General features: G+C 38.5%; 1 protein-coding gene across 1 annotated transcript in view; it reads left to right on the top strand.

Annotated features, from left to right (window-relative positions):
• Positions 1-16,673, top strand: part of LOC137577380 (Krueppel-like factor 7) — a 40,831-nt gene extending 24,158 nt beyond the window's left edge. The window contains exons 4-5 of the mRNA XM_068290819.1: positions 15,026-15,844; positions 16,204-16,673. Of these exons, the coding sequence (XP_068146920.1) occupies positions 15,026-15,844; positions 16,204-16,376 (992 nt within the window). The 3' untranslated portion in view covers positions 16,377-16,673. The remainder of the gene's footprint in view (positions 1-15,025; positions 15,845-16,203) is intronic.
• The last annotated feature ends 1,247 nt before the right edge of the window (positions 16,674-17,920 follow it).

Below are 17,920 nucleotides of genomic sequence, written 5' to 3'. Positions count from 1 at the left end.
ACTTAACTTGTGTAAACGCTGACAGTTGTCATGGCAGAGGGAGATTGAGATAGACAGACAGACAGACAGATAGAAAGAACGAGAGGGAAGACAAACACTTACATACAAAAAATAAAGAAAAAATTAATTGCTGAGATTTATGAGCCAGTAAGTTGTGGATCGAGTGGAAACGAGTCAGAAAACCAACCAACAACAGCAACAACAACTGCAACTGTCCGAGTTGGGAGTCCGGAGTCGGAGTCGGAATCGGAGTGCGTGCCTAGTCCGTTAGAGAAGTCTCTGGTTGGCCTTATAAGGCAATTTTATGCATAAACTAAACTGAAGCCTGAACCACATTTAGCAAGAAGGCACTCCACTTCACACTTTTATCAGTTTAAAATATGAAGCAGCAAACTATGGGAAAATCTTTTTCCCTCTCAAGACACCGAAAAAAAAACTAAACTAAACTAAAGTATAGTAAAAAAAAAAGAGCCGACAGTCAATTGTGTGGTGAGGAGGAGATTTGCAAATGCTGATAAAGAGTCTGAGTCCAAGTCTGGAGTTGGATGCACTCGTGAGAGTCGTTTCGCTTTTTTTTATATATTTTTTTGGTGTAGTTGTTCACAGCATGGGTGCCTGAAGATTGCCAGAGAGATGAAACGAAAGATGGCTTTGAGGCATCAAGCTCCAGTTTTTGGTTTTCTTTTCCCCTTTTTGTTTTTGGGTGTTTTTTTTTGGGCAGTCTGCCCACCTATGTATAATATATAATTAGAGATGTCTTGTAAGGCGTTGCCATGGCCAATTCAAATGTACCAATTGCAGCCAAGAGGCAATCAAAATCAGCGACAAATTGTTCAGTTTTGTGGTCACAAATTGAGTTAACGCTGCCAAATTAGCAGCATGAATTTATCGCCTTGGTCAGCTAAACAGAGAGACAAAGAGATCCAGGCGAGTGCAGGCAAGGATGGAATCGTAAGGGGGGGAGGCGGTAACTCAGACTGGCCACAAAATGCTTTAATTAAGTCTTTACGATACGATGGCAAGTACACTTGGAGAAAATTGTGCTTCGAACTCGAACTGTAAGTCAAGTCCTTGAATAAGAAATGGGCATACTGCCATCAAGAGCCATCAAGTTGTTTTTCACAGTGTTTTTTCCTCTGATCTCTAAAGTCAATTGGGCATAAAAACTCTTAAATATTTTTATAGTCTCTCAATATTTTTACAACAAAAAGCCTAAGATTAAGCCGCCTCAAAACGCTGGTAATAAATATGAAATAAAAATATAAAAATCAATAGTTAAAATAGTATTTAGTCAATAAATATTGTGAGCATTTAATTGTTATTGGTATTAAATTATGTAAAAGTGTTGTCTATCTTTTTTAGGCTTCTTTTATAAACTTTCTCATGGTAATTTTGCTTAGTTCAGTGGATTCAATTTGTTTCCACGGGCTTATATTTCTAATGATAAATATTTTGCTCTGTAATGGTTTAATTGATTTAACTCTGAGAGTCAAGTTGGTTAAGTTGGGATCCCTTTTGCTAGCAATTTTATTGAAAACGATTATCTAAGAATCTTCTGAAGACTTTTGCCATTTTTAAATAGCAAAATCTGAAAACTAAGACGACTTGCTGCGTTGGAGGAATGGAAGTTGTCTGGATAGGGTAACATCTCCTGCCTTGTTCATATCTTTCAGTTGGTATTCCCCAAAGAATTTTATCCTGTGTTCAACGACCTGTTGTATTTGAAGTTCACGGTTTTGGTGGTGCTACTTTTTCTTCAAAAAGTCCTTGCTATATGACGGCTAGGGACTAAACTTAGAAGCTTTTATTCCCAATTTGTCATCCATTTCGTTTGTCTTACTGTTAGATCACTGAGTGATTTCCTCCCCTTGAGTTAAAGAGTTAAATGATGACTATCTGAAAAAATATTGAATAATTTTATCTACCTAAAATATTTATTTGTACATTGGCTTATATTAGTTTACTCTAAATAAGTTTTTTCTCTCAGTGATGATTGGATTTTGAAATTGGGTGCACCACAAACTTAGCTTGTTGTTGTGGTTGCTGGTGGCTTAAATAAATAAATCTGCACTTGGTGGTTGGCTACCTGGCCTGGCCTGGCCACTAACAATTGGCGCTTGCCTCTCTTAGACCGCCAATAAAAGATCGCAACTGGCTGATTTGACAGGTTGAACAATTTTTGGGGTTGGGCAGTTGATTTTCATTTTGTGTGCCATTTGTATGGAGAGTAGATTATTGTATATATACTTCTCTCTCGCTCTCTCCCCCCTCTGTGTGTGTGTTGATTGCCCACCCACCTGGCTGCGATTAAGGCATACATTTGTTAAAGCTTTACAAGATTATTTTCACCTAGTTGGTGACAACAAATTAATTTCAACCAGATTTTGCATAGATAGACAACTGTGTAGAGAGTTGCTGGAGGATTTATCTTTGAAATGTCAAGCCAGCGGATAAAGATTGATTTCTTCATTGCAGGGAAGAAATGTCAATGGGATGGAAACTATAAATCAAATATTTTTCCCCCCACAAGTTTGTCATGACCATAAATAAAACATATGGAGGATGAAGAAAACCACAGCAGACAGAAAATGTGCCGAAAAAGCAACGAAAGATGGATGAGGACGTGGGGGACAATGGACGTACATATTGATCGTCTTCGATCGGTTTTGCAAGGTCAGCTTCTTTGTATCCGTGTCTGCTTTCAGCTGGCCCTTAAACTTTTCAAAAGTCAACAGCAGTTTAAACTCGTTTGCAAAAACACTAACGGGCCAAAACCATCGTCGTCGTCGTTGCTCCAGTCGTTCCAGTCGCTGTTGTTGTTGTTGTTGTTGCTGTCGTCGTCGCCCTCCCGCCGGGCTCCTACACTCAATTTGTTTGCCCAGCGGCATTGAGAATTGGAGTGTCAAACTTTCAGCTTTCAATGCACGCCAGGATGCCGCAAACCATCCATTAGGGATGGGGATGGGGAGGTGGCAGCGAGGGAGATTCAGATTCAAAATCAGAAATCAGGCAAAGGCAGAGACAGAGGCAGACTCACAGTCATAGTCATAGTCCAGAGACCAGATCAGGGCCGCCTTCGTTGCTGGGTTCTTGCTGTTTTTGTATTGACATTAAATGAAATAATCTGCGATGATTGTGCATTAGTTGTGCAGTCCAAAGACAGAGACAGAACCTGGGTAATAGTTCTAGACTGCGGCTGCTGTTGTTGCTGCATCCTCCAGCAGCAGCAGCTATCGGTCCGGTTGGGCGGTTGGAGAGCTTAAGGAGAATGAATGGGAAGCTATGGTGAGCCTGGCTGGGCAATGTCGTGGTTCCCATGGCATGATTTTGCATGAAATAATGTGGCGCACGAGTGGGCGGGCAAAGAGATACGTGCGGGGGGCCACTTGTCGTGGTGGAGTCTCTATTTTTTGGTTTTTGCCTTTGACTTGGGGGACTTTGAGGCACAGTGGGTGGAAGTGAACACTAATTAGTCTAAGGGCATCAAAATGTCTTGTACGATTTTAGGTTAACTTTTAAAAATGATTACTTAATTATAATAACTAATAATTTGTATGGCTTTCGATCGGTTAGAATGAAATTTGCACTTACTATAATTCGCAACTAGTTTATACTCGAAAATGTCTTTAGTGCTTTATGATCATTAAAATTGTACACCTTATTCTAATGATATAATATCACGAATGTTAAAAGTTTAAAAAGTTTTATAGTCTAGTCTAGTCATCTAGTCAATTATTGAAACTAAATGAATTTAGTTGTCATTTTTAGATCAGAGAGCACTCTCAGTTTGAAGTTAATGAACTATCTCACTTTATCATTAATAGTTTTTAATAAGAATCTAATTTTTTTAAGAAGAAGTCTTTAAAATTTATTTATATACCTAAGATATCGTAGAACTTAAAGAATAAATTCTTTTTAAACATTTTGCTAACAGTTTGTTTTCAAGGGTAGAATTTCTAAAATAATCTAGGGAATGGATATAGTAGGAATAGGAGAAGAAAAAGAGAGTCCCACAACAAAACTATATTAATTTTAATAAGTTTTTATGTATGTATGTATACATCACCTTAATACAATTAAGAAAGAAATGCGACTACTAACTACCAAAGGCTTATCGCTTAAATCAATTTATTACAATAGATTCTGATGAATCTTTTGCCCCACTGTGTCATATGCCATCAGTTGCCCATTTGGAAGCTTCATTCAGTCTTGTCTTTTTCGGTTTCTGTTTCTGTTTGTTGCCTCAGTTGCAGCAGCATCAGAGTCTCTGACTCTGTCTCTGTCTCTGACTCTGTCTCTGTAGCCGTCTTCAGCTTCAGTCTTAGCCAAATTTGCGACGAAACAGGAACCGTTAACTGCGGCAATTTGTGCTGCCAAACATCGTCTCTATCGTCGCTGTTGTCTCTCAGTTTTTCAAGTTTCCCACGTTATAATTCGTTAGATTTTCAATGTGCCAGTGCTTGGTGCTTGGTTTAGTTTGTGTAGTTGCTTTTTTTTTTGGTTATTTGGATCGCTTTGCTTTACTATCCCTTTATTTTCATGTAGTTGTAATTCGAGGACTGATTGACTGGGTTGGGTCAGTAGTGCGCGCATCTCCATCGCCATCTGAAGTCATCCTTTTTTGATGGTAGTTGACACACTGGGTTTTTTGGTGGAGGAGAAGGCGGTGGCTATGTTGCGTGAGGCCAAGCCTTTCTCTTTTTCTCACTCCTCTGACTGTCTTTCTTTCTCTCTCTCTCTCTCTCTCACTCTCTATCTGAGCATCACGTGCAAGCAATTATTTTATCAATCATTTAGGCGCTGTTTTGCTGGTGTTGCTATTGCTGCTCCTCCTAGCCCGGTCTTGGTCTTGGTCTTGCTCTTGGTCTTCGTCTTGGTCTTTGGAGTAGTGGGCCTAGTGCTCAAACAGCGAAAACGCATTTAATGTCTGCTTAGTGTGATTACGACGCATTAATGCCGCTCCAAGCCGACTTGCTACAGACTGGACTGGGTCGTCGTCGTCTCCATCGTCTCCATCGTCGTCGTGTGTTGTGCATCTCCACCTTGTATTTTGTTTTAACTGTTTTACAGTCTCCTCCTGTTGTTGTTGTAGTTGTTATATGTGTGTTAACTTTCAAATAAATTAAACATGAAGCTGGGGATCATTTATTTCACTCGCTCCACCTAACTCGTCGCTCTTGGCTCGCAGTTTTATTTTTTTTTATATTTTTGGGTTGTTTTGTTTTTGCTCGTCTCTCTATGCGCAATGTTTCTTCATTTTCACATTAAATGTGCAATCCCCGACATTTGTTTGAATTAACACGCGGCAATTACCGCTCACCAAAAAAGTCTCTCACCATGCAGCAAGCAGCTTTAACTCCAACTCCAACTTTAACTCCGACTCCGACTCCATGGCCATGCCACAGGCCATAGATTTGGCCAACAAAAGTGTATTCTTAAAAGACTTTTCCTTTGACCGTCCCCACACACAAACACACACACACACAAACAGTTACAGAAATACATAGATACTTCTTATACATATGTATGTATATACATTAGTTGTGAGTGCTGTAAAACTTGACTAAAACATGTTGAAGTAATTATAGGAATTACACTAAAGTAACTATACATTTATGTAATTAAGCCTTAATTTTGTGACTTGCTGTAAAGTAATTGATTTTTAGAAGTTAAAGCTTTCATTTAAAACGTCAAAACCGATTTAATGTATTTTACAAATCCATAAATAATTATATGGTAGTTGTTGGTACTTAAATAAGTAACCATATTTAAGTATTTAAAGTCTTATTTTTGGACAATGGAATGGTACCGATAACTTATGTTAAAGTTCCGGTTTTAAAGTAAGTTTCCTTTTCTAATAGTTTATTATAAATCATTTTTAAGTTTAAAGCCCTGAAAGAGACTATCTTTTAAAGGACGAAGCTGGTTTCTAGTTCTAGTTCTTCGATCTCTTCGTCTAACAAGACTAAGACTTCATACAATACAAGGGGAACTAAAGAAACTGAAAACTCATTGGTTACATCTTTCCGAAACCGATCGGAATTAACTAATTGAACTCATTTTTAACTAATATGAAGTTTGGGAACATAATCCAGACTATTCGTCTGACTGTCCTTATGTGAACAAACATGTCAACGTGATCCAATCCTGCCAAACTCAGGAACTTAAATAACTTTTTTTGAATACCTAAAGTGTCAGGTTTCATCTCAATAGCAGCTAAGCTGAATGGGAAAGATTATTCTAAATCGAAAACGCTTTTTAATAATCATTGAAAATATATTTAATTACTTTATGATAGTGAAATCGTCTTATTCTGTCCAGAGATATAACAATTTCTTAGACTGCAATCACATATAATAAGAAACAAGGCAAAAATATCTCCAATTGACACTCTTAACTTGATCAATAAGAAACTGTTAGTAAATTTATATTCACAGTCTTGCAAACTATGGTCAATTGGTTTAAACATTGAAATATTCATAGAAAATATAGCTAAATATACATAAATAGGTTCCCATGAAACCATTTGAGTAGCTTATAATGAAAATTGAAAATAATAAAATAAAATTAACTAAAGTGCTGGAAACTAGTTATTGAACCCATTTAAGCTTAAACGGAACTCCCTTTACGATTTTACTATTCAATACACCGTATAGAATTCTCATTTTAATAGACATAGATAAATAGTTTTCAGTCAAGGCGTTTGTTCCTCAAAGACTTGGGTCTCGTTTTGACCCACTTAGCGCTGCAACTTCCTTGTGTATCTTAATTGCATATGTCTATATGACATAAATCTTTAGTTAAGCATAACGAACAGTCAATACAACGCATATTTGTCAACAATTAAATTTAAGTGTCTGTAAATGAATTCAATTCTCATATCATTTGATTACCCCACACACAAATACACACACACACCACGCCGATGAATCAATAAATCATTTCAACTAAAATGATCTTTAAATGCTGATTACTTCTTTGGGCCATTCTAAATTCTTCGGTTAGAGAGAGCGAGAGAGGCAAAAAGAAACACTTAAACTGCCCGCTGGTTTATCTATGCGAAGAGACCAGACAAAGAAATGCATAAATTATTTCCTCGAAGCATTTGAAAAACGCCTGTTTGGCCACTAACCAACAACGACCAAGACTAGTGACGTCGATTTACTAGACTGGACAACGGTTTCGGTGCCTACTTTTCTGCCTTAGACTCAGCATCGGACTCAGCCTCCTGCCTACTTAACTGGCCATTTAGAAAGCCTTCTTCTAGCCGTGTCCACGCTTTTGTCCATATTTGTACACAATTAGCAATGACACAAAAAATGAAAAGCGAAAAAAAAAGAAATACCAACCCAACCAACTAAAAACAACAACAACAGCCACACACAAAAAACCAAAGCAAGAAAATACGTTAACGTAAAGGAAACAAAACTTCACACACCATAAATCGATTATCATTGCGAAAAGTACACACGTACACACACACACACAGCACACCATTCAAACTATATATACTCGGTCTGAGGGGGCATTAAATCAAATTGTTTGTGCATTTTACGCCTCTCTGGTTTTTCGTGCATAAATTTATTTATCGACTTGTCCATCGACGGCTGCCGTTGCCGCCTTATCTCCACACGCATCGTCATCAACGGGCATCGGGCATCGGGCAGTGGACATCAGGAGTTGGGCATTGCGTATACGCCAAGTTGGCATGTGCATGCATAAAATGTATAACAAAATTGTCATTAGCGTAAAGCATTTGTTAAGCACTCCAGATCAAGAGCGATAAGGTGTCTGTCTACCTGTACCTCTCCACCTCCACTTTTCTCTTCCACTTTACACTTGAGTCGACCAACTGCATCCACATCCATCCAGCCATCCAGCCATCGAGCCATCCAACCATCCATCAACGCCATCGTCTCTGTGTCTGGGAGACTACGTAGAACACGCGCTGACAATCAAAGGCGACAGAAGCTACACTGAGAGAAAAGGACAAATAGTGGGTAGAGAAACCAATTAGTCTCCCAAATGAAAACATAAATTACTCGAATTTATCATCAGGTTAACCTTTTTGTGGCTATAAAATGCAACCAAACAAACCGAAACGACACATAATGGTCAAGCCAAGTCGTAGCTTTTGCAATTGGTCATTAAACTTTTACTTACATTTCGGTTTATGGGTCTCTCTTTAGTTTAAGGACCCAAACATCACGTTTCAACATTTTGTGCCAAATCCAAATGCTTAATAACCGAAATTATGTCTTAGATTTATGTTAGCTAAAGTTATGAGACACTGTGAAATGAAGTCAAAAGAGATAATCAGAGATCAGGTCAGATTTGGTTGTATCTGTTATAGATTTAGATGATAAAAATGATCAATAACTAAAATTAAATGTTGCCTTTATGGCAATGAAGTCAAACAAGATAATTAATCTTGTTTATTTAAGTTAATATTTGTCTTTACAAACTAATTGAAAATTAAAAGCAGGCATTGTTGTAGTTTAACTTTAAATTGTAGCTACATTTATCGAGACCTTTTACTTTTCAGAATACAAAAAAAACTTTTCATCTACTTTTAAGAAATATTACTTAGTATTAAGTCGTACGAGAGTTAATTTGATTTATGTATACATTAATTAGGCTTTAACTATAAATAGCCTGTAGGATTAGTTTTTCAAAAATTTGCCTGACTATTTACCCTATGACAAAATTACAATCCAAAACTTTATGAAAATTGAAAAATTGTGAGTTTATCGTTTAGTTAGGCAAACTGACCAGTTAGATAACAAGACTTTAAAACGAAAGGGTTAAATATTGATTAGTCATATTAAAGTTTTTCACTTTCGCTAAAAATTCGGTAATATTTTAAATTATGGAAATGACCTTTGAGCCATTAATCATCAATAGGATTTATGTAATTTCTTTAAGCAACAATTATTATTGGTTACTTTACTTAACTGTGCAATAGTTAAGAAGTACCTTATTAGTTAATTAATTACTCCATTGTAATTAGTTAATTTGATAGCTTAAAGTTAAAGACAAAACCTAAGAGTTGCAATCGATTTTGTTCGTAAATGGTTTCGCTTTCTGTTTTTGGCCCATTATTTTGTTGAGTGTATGAAACGGGTCCATTGGCACTTTGGTTAGGAAGTCTTTGGCTGCCTTCTTGCATTGCTTTTTCACACCTTCGCCTTCGCCTTTAGTATGGAATGGCATGGCATGGCTTCAGCTTCAGCTTTGGCTTTGGCTAAACATTTTTGCCTTTTTTTCAATAGGATTTTCTTTGCGAGCGCGTATCTTTTCTTTTTGTTGGCGTTTTCCTTTTGGTCAGAAGGCCTGGTGTAAAATGGTCTGGATGATTGGCATTGCTTTGGTGTCGTCGTCATCATCGTCATCATCGAGAGTGGCTGCTGCTGCAGTGGCCGGCCTATTGACAATGCGTCTGACGTTTGGCTCCGCTGGCGGTGGCAGCTTTTGATGGCTGCCACTCCTGTGCTGTAAGCTTGATCTAAAAACTAGTTGCGTTGACATACCAATTAACTTGACAAATACATAATTGGTAGCAAAACAATTAAATGTTTTTCATCTTTCGCTCTCTGGTTATTGCGAGAATGCCTCCTCTGCGATAAATGTTTTAAACTGATCGCCCATTTCGCTGTCAGCTTATGACCACTGAAAATTCATTTAAAGTTATCTAGTTGTCAATTCTCCCTCTGCTTTTTTAAAATTTTTTTTGTTTGGCTCCAAGATATTTGCACAATTTGCTCGTAAAAAACAAATCAACAAAAAACGACAGAGAGAAATACAAATAAAACGGCAGCCGCTAACGAAGCGCCAACAAAAAAACAAGCCACATACACATGACAATATTTTTCGTGTTTTTGTTGTATTTGTGGGCAGGCACTTGAATCTTTGTAGATACAAATGTATCTCAACATGTCCACACAAATATACTCTAAACTGAAATGGAAAATCAGCAACTTTAGAATAAAGAATGACAAAGTTTATTTGTATTTAAATGAAAATAAATATTGATAAATCATTGTCAACAAGTTTTTAAATCAAAAAGGACCATTCTCTTAAGGGTTTTTTGAACTCGTTCGCATCTACTTACCACTTTTTTGCGTTTAGTTGACTCCCTAAATATTAAGTTATAACATTTTATTCGAAGATTCCCTCACCGTCTGAGAGATTTTCAAATCAATCTAATCAGAAATTTATTCAAAAGCATTTGTTGTAACCAAAGTTCAATATTTCCCGTCGGGTTTTAGACGTTTTAAGAAAATTTTAGTTCATTTAATACAAGAGAATAGTGTGGCTGTATATTGCAAAGGCAAAAAACAAGAACCGAAAAAATCTTAGAACCAACTATCTATAGATTAAACATATCTTAAACACTTACTATCAACACACATTTGCCTTCAAAAGTGAATCAGATCTTCACTTATCAATATCAGAATTTGTTTGTTTGCATTATTAGTGTGGCTGCATTTTGCTATGAAAAAAATACTATCTCAAAACAACATAAGACGCACAACAAACAGTTCCAACAACTCCAATTATGTATAAAAGTAGCGTAAGGATAAAACCCATACCATAAATATCTCTAACTTGATCTGCATCTTGATCTTTCTGTTTATACAAGAAAAGTGTGGCTGCCTATTGCCAAAAGGAGACCATTTTCAATGCAGTGTACAATATAAATCGATCAGTTTACTGGATTAAACAGAAAATTCCTCAGATATCGCAAAAGGGCATTCAAGCTACATGAAGATAAAGTTTCCTTATTTCTTTTTTAACTTTTTGTGTGTGTTTGTTGTGTTGGCAGCGTCTTTGGCAGGTGCAGTTTGCATTTTGTGTGCTTCTTGTGGTTGTTGCAGTTGCTCATTAGTTTTTGCTGCCACAAAGTCTACGTCTGTTACCATTTTGGGCTTTTGCTTGGGAATCAGCTAGGCACACTGGATTAGGTAGACCCAAGATACATAGCAGACATACAGGCAAGAAGACGGAGCGTCGATCGTCGGTCGGCTGGCAAGCAGGCAAAAAGGAAAAACGTTTTGGCAGAGTGTTTTGCAGTGTGGGAAAACTTTTATTTCAAGGTTCAAAAGACGCCCGCAGAGTGTGAAAAATGGCTTAAAAGAAACCCAGAAACAACAGCAATAGCAACAACAACAACTACAACAGTAAATAAATATAAAAGCGATTTAGAAAAAATTTTTGGGCTGCTGAGGCTGCCCCCACGGCGTATGCGCAATGCCATAAATTCACTTTCCGAAGCCAAAGCATCGAGCAGTGCCTCAGATGTGACCGGCCCCGGCCTGAGCTTTTTGGCATGTGTGAAAATAGCCCAAGCAATGGCCCAACTAGCAAAAATGCACAATTTTCATTTTCAGTTTTCAGTTACGGAGATTTTTCCATTCGCTCATTGCTCATACGCCATGTTGTGTTTCATAATTATAACTTAAATACGACAGTTTTATATAAAAATCAACTAGTAAATCAAAGTGCCTCAAAGCGCCTGGCAATTAAGTGGCAAGAAAATAAACGTAACAGTCAATGAATGAATGTTGATGGTGGCGGTGGTGTTGGTGGTGTTGCTTAGTAGATGGTGGTGCTTGGTGGTGCTTGGCCAAGCACGTCGCCATGGAAAGAGGCAGGCGCAGAGGCAGACGTAGAGAGTCCAACTCAGCGAAGCGAACTGTCAATTATAACCAATCGCACACCAAGTGCACATTAAACCCTATCAACTGTTTTTGTAATTTATTGTTTAGTTGGGTTTTGCCCTCGCTTCCTCACCCCCCTCTGCCGGGTTTTCTATGTATATAGGTAGTGTCTCTTCCAAGCTCGGCTTCCCCTCGCTTTGCTGTTGTTTCTACTTACAAGTCTCGCCAGTTTCGCATTTGGTGCGAGATCCGCATTGCAGCGCCTGCTGGGCCCATGTCTTAACAGTGGTCTCAGAACAATTTACCAAAACAAAAAATAAAACTGATGTTGTTTTCAAATTATTGAGTAAACTTCAATTAAGTTGGCAAAAATCAAGATTTAAGTTTAATTGCTTTTACTAACAAAATGTTGCAATACTTTTAGTCAAAATTTTTGCACCACTGTGCGCACTCTTGCAACTTTTCTAGCTTGTGACGCGCGCGGAAAGAAGAAGGAGGGTTAGCGTTACCGTCTTGGCCTCATCATAATTATCGCTGCGAATGCAATAGCAGCAGAGGTGGGGGGGATGGGAGACACAACTCTCGACTTCTCGGGCGGCAACGCAATGCAACATTCGCGTAGATCTCTCACAAAGTCAAATGAGCAGTTTATGGCCACGACGGCCAACTTGAGCTCCGGCCATTTGAAGACGAGCTCTAAAGGAGCTCTAGGAGCCTGACTGTCTTACCGACTGCCTGCCTGCCTGCCACTTGGGGGCAACATTCACTTTTTTTATTGCACCACTTTGGCAATAGGCTCACAAGTGTGATTTCAAATCTCTGGGTCGCCAACATCTTTTTGGCCAACTAAATTGGCAGAAATATGAAGTCAGCATGTGCATTTTGGGTAAAAGCGGTGATTATATGCTAGAGATATATACATTTAGATGGCACCACAAGGAGAATGTCCAAAAACGAAATGAGAGAGCGAAAAACTGAAAAAAAATGAGGTGAGGTTATTTGCCACATAATAAGCATTAGCATATGTTGCAGGAGTCTTTTTTCTTCCCTTCCACACACACTCACACACACACACATACACGTACAGAAAACTGCAATTGCAAATGGGCCAACACAACAGGGAAAGAAACAGCACTGTGGGCTGACGTTGATGGCCAGTTCAATTAAATGCCATCAATTTTAATAACGCGCGCGCCTGGCTAACGGGCCAACCTCTCGACCAGTGACCAGGCAATCCGCTGCTGCTGCTGCTGCTGCTACCTTGGGCATTGCTGTGACTCTCCATGGCATGGAAATTACAAATGCATCAGCGGACAGCAAAAGCAGCAGCAAAACCTAAAAAAAACCATGTGTAGACAACGCACTTGAGACACTCGAGGCTACACCGAAGACCAAGTCCAAAACCAAGTCGGTTGGTCGCTCGGTCAGTTAGGCAGTCCGTCTGACGGTCAGTCTTGAATGTGGCCCTCGGTCATATAGTTGCAGGCACAGACAAAGCACTTAAGCACCCCAAAAGACTGAGCTTGGGTCACCTTCTACTCCACACTGACTGACTGACAAACGAGTCGCAAGAAAAGCCAAATTGAATGTGTCCGTGTTTGAGTGTGTGTGTGTGTGGGGGAAAAGTGGAAAACCAGGAAAAAAAGAAAGAAAGAAAAATAAAAGGAATTATTACATTTCTTATCTTGGCTAATTGCCGTTTCGTTTGCCGTTTTTGTTTCCTCCTATAAAAAATCCAAAAAAAAAAAAAAAAAAACTTTTATATGGATAATCTTGTTGAATCTATCGATTATCTCTTCAGGCCAGTTCAAACACTTGAACCTAACATAACAAACAAAACCAATAACAAAACATCCAACAAAAAGTCAGAAGACAGAGGCAATCTTCCAAGCTCTCTTAACCTTATTGTGCGACCAGCCAAGACCCAAAAGACAAGTGGCAAAGACTTGAGGAAACTTTTTTAGATGATGTTTCGTTTGCTTAGTGCAAAGTAAGTGAGAGAGGGAGAGACCCTTTTTGTATTTTGTCTGTGGGTTGTTCATACCCTTGCTAGCCCTTGGGCATATTGGGTTATTCTATACAGCGACAAAAAGGACTCCTTGACACATGACACACTTAGCGCCAACTTAAGAATCGAAAATGAAAGGAAATTGATAGGTATGCAAATTAACCGCTTCATAAAGTGGTTGTTTTTACAATCTCCTCGCTTTGTCTTTATAGTTCTGACACCTTTTGAAAAGTAATTCCATGGTAAAATTCACAGATTTACACTTATAACAGTTATCGACTTCCATAGTCTATAATATGATAATTTGAGGATCAACTGCTATTTAGAGGGATTATAAATATAACATACGTTTTAGATCAAAGTTCTCTATAATAATCGATATCATGTTAGACAGGGCTGTCTCTATTAATCGATACGTTTATCATAATCTCTATCGAATCACAGCCCAAGATAATTATTCTATCGTATTGTGAAGCATTCCTAGTTAACTACTTTATTAGGATCTATGGTATTAGTTTTTGTAAACATGAATATTATAATGCCAACTGACATTCTCCACAAATTCTAAATAATCTTTAAACTAGAGCTATATCCCAATTGATTTTGATCTAGTGAAAAACAGCTAAAAGTCCTTTAGATCTTCTTGATTCTTCTTGAGGTATTCTTTCTATAACTAAACACTTTTCTGAAAAAAATTGATTTACAATGAAACATCCACATATATCAACAATCATTAGGGTATAAAGGGTATAGAACTATCATTATAATACCAAGACCCTCTGGTCTTCGTCTCCATGATGGCAGCTGCTGCTGGCAATTGATGTTGATGTCGCGGGCGCCAAAATCGACACACTTGTCCCCGTCGCAAGTTGAAGTCCGTAACCAAAACTCCAAGTAGCAAACTGACAGTCGTCGTCGCAGTCGTCGTTGTCTGGCTCAAGTACAGGTTAAATGGATCACGACTGCACGGATTTGCTGTCCGTCTGCCTCAGTCTCTCACTCTCTTCTCTCTGTCCCGTTGTTTGTCTGTCTGTCTGTCTGTATGTATGTCTGGCCAGGGCCATAAAATACGCGACATGCAAACGTTTTTGATGCAAAACGAAATTAGGAAATTGTGTAAAAAATACAAAAAACCAAAGGAAAAAAATACTGTTAACTGACAAGCCAAAGTGTTCCAAGACAGTTTGGTTCAGTTCAGTTCAGTTCGGTTAAGTTGAGTTGAGCTTAGTTCAGTTGCCAATCCAGGCAGTTGTTCATTTACGAGTCTCATTAGGCATTTGGCAGCCATAAAGTTGGAACATTTTGTTTAAACGTATCTCAATTGGCATTTTTTCTTTTCATTTTGTTTTACTTGCAGCAAGCACCTCGTCGCATGGCATCAGCAAATCCTCATCGTTGGCCACCAAAGCAGTGGTCCATGGCAAACAGTCGATTGGTAGCTCATCCGCCTCTGCATCCTCCTCATCCTCATCCTGTGCCACTTATGGCGCCTCAGCCTCATTGGGACCATTCGGTAGACATCATCAACATGCAACGCATCATCAGCAGCAGCAACAACTTTATGCCTCTGGCGTCTCCAAGTTGCCATTCTCGCCATTCTTTGCCGCATCGCCATTCTTCTTTACCTATCGACGGATTAGCAAGCAGGAGGATAACAATAATAGTTGCAGCTATAACAATGGCACCACTGGCGGCAATGCTGGTGGCACTAGCTCCTCCTCGGCCTCGCTCATGCAGGACTATGATCGCAAATTTAGTTTGCTAAGCTTGTTTAAGAATCCCTACAAATTCTCTGCCGATGGCCATCAGGGAGGAACTAAAATCTCAGCCTCAAGTAAATCGAATGCATCCACTGCCTGCTCGCCAAGTTGGAAGAGTTACTCATCCGCTGGCTCACCGCATGCTGCCCTAAATCCTGCCTTCGGTGGCATGGCCTTAGGCGCCACCCGCAAGGATAACAGCAGTTTCAGTGGCATCAATTTCGGTGGTGGTGGTGGCAGTGGCACCACATCGTCCTCCTCCTCATCGCCGTTCAGTCGATCGACGGACACTACAAGCAATGGTGGCTACAATGATCTCTCCAAGAACCGCAAGGTACACAAATGTGACACCGAGGGCTGCGACAAGGTCTATACAAAGAGTTCGCATCTCAAGGCACATAAAAGAACACATACGGGTGAGTCTCAGAGTTACTTTAAAATCAATTATCCTGCGACTCTTTAATTCTAAATGACGTACTTACATAGTTCTTCTGACTAGTCTTTCTATTGTTTGCTTTTCACACAATCTTTCCATTATTTACTTTTGACAGTCTTTTGTCTTAAACATTTTTATAATTTCTTTGGACATTCATTCTTTTTATTTCACGTTACTAATTTGCCCTTCTATTTTACTAGTTTTACAGCAAAAATTTAATAAAATTTTTTGGAAAGAAAAAAGAAAAGTCAAGTAATGGTTTATGACACTTTCATCTTTCACCGCTTTCCGAATACCTTCTATAATTGGTATCTATTTCTTCTGTTGCTTCTCTTGCAGGTGAAAAACCATATGTGTGCACCTGGGAGGGTTGCATCTGGCGATTTGCCCGCTCAGATGAGCTGACCCGACACTACCGCAAACACACGGGAGTGAAGCCTTTCCGCTGTCAGCTGTGTACACGGAGCTTCAGTCGATCCGATCATCTCTCATTGCATATGCGTCGCCACTGACCACTCTTGATCCTGGCCATAAAATCACCACTCTATAGCATATAGTACATATACATATAGAAAAGACAAACAAAACCATGCCCGGAGAATACTCATTTAGACCACATTGTAGAAGGAGGCCAAGTTACATTGGAGCCAAGCCAATTCTCTAGATGATCTAGAGTGAAACCTATTTGTTCGTTTAATGCCTAAGTAGCTCAATTTAGTTTCTTTTTTGCCGGTACACAAAACAAAAACATAAACCGGGCTCTAAGCCCAAATTAGTTTCTTAGTTAAAAACTAAATATTTATATTTAAGTAACAAAAAGGGAAAAATTTGTAAAATTTCTACCATGCATTGCCTTAAGAAGCCAAGTGAAAGAGAAAAACATCATTGAAACATTATTATAAACTAATTAAGTAAATTACATACTAGTATACCTACTACTTTATATAGATATATTTTTGGATTGGTGCTAGCAACTTGAATGTGTGTGTTTTTTGTATATATATACATATCTATATATTTATATAAAGTTGAACTAATTATAGCGAAAATTTTTATATTGGATGTTAAGTAGAAAATTTTTTATAAAACTCCCCACAGAAAAAGATGAAAGAAAACCCATCAGAAGAGGCAACTACAAAAGACAAAAGTAAACAATAAACAAATGCCAAGCAATCTATTTATATACAAAATACTCGTACAATAGGAGTTATCCATTAGTTATATATGTATGTATCTATATGTAGAATATGATTTGACAGCAATTTGACGAATGAAATATTTATCATCTTCTCATCATTAACTGCCCACAAATATCCAATAAACAAAAATTGTCTCTTAGTTTTAACTTTTAGAATGGACAAATTGTATTATCTTTTAAACATTCTACAACATCAACAACAATCACAAGAAGAAACATTATTTTTGCTCTCAAAATAATAATAAAACAGAAGTGGAAAAACCTTTTTTTGTACCATATTGAAACGATTTATTTAACTTAACGAAGGAGCAAGCAAAAAAGCTCTCAGATCTGGGCTTGCTCATTAAGCTGAGTTACAAATCCGCTGTGGATTTCTCTCTACCTCCTCAACCCCCCGATCGGCAACATCTTGCATTTGAATGAAAAATCAATTGAGCACACAATGGACCAAGACGCAGTTGGCTAACTTTAGTATCCATTGACATGGCCGACCAGGCCCCTTGCTAACTACAGTCACTAAGCCACAGCCATAGCCAAAGATGTGTGGCAAGTTGTCAGCAGAGGCCTTTGTGGGTAATGCCACTGACTCCAGCCACAATTCCTCCCAACTCACAGAGAGAGAGAGGCACGCACCCGGGCCAATTGTCCAAGGGGAGCATTGTCGTCGTTTGTCGTCGGCTTGCGTTGTTTGCAATAATAAAGATGACAAATTTCTCGTCATTTGTAATTTCAATGCGAAGCGACTGGGGGGAGAGTGGGAGAGGGAGGCTCTACAGGCTTGGGATATGTTAGAGATATTTTTTTTTTGCGCTAATACGCATAACTGGTTAGTTAGTTTGCCGGGTTAGTGAGTGCTTC

This window comes from Drosophila tropicalis, unplaced genomic scaffold (assembly GCF_018151085.1).
Source record: "Drosophila tropicalis isolate 14030-0801.00 unplaced genomic scaffold, ASM1815108v1 contig_593, whole genome shotgun sequence".
In the NCBI taxonomy this organism is placed as follows: domain Eukaryota; kingdom Metazoa; phylum Arthropoda; class Insecta; order Diptera; family Drosophilidae; genus Drosophila; species Drosophila tropicalis.
This window is presented reverse-complemented; position numbering and strand designations above follow the sequence as displayed.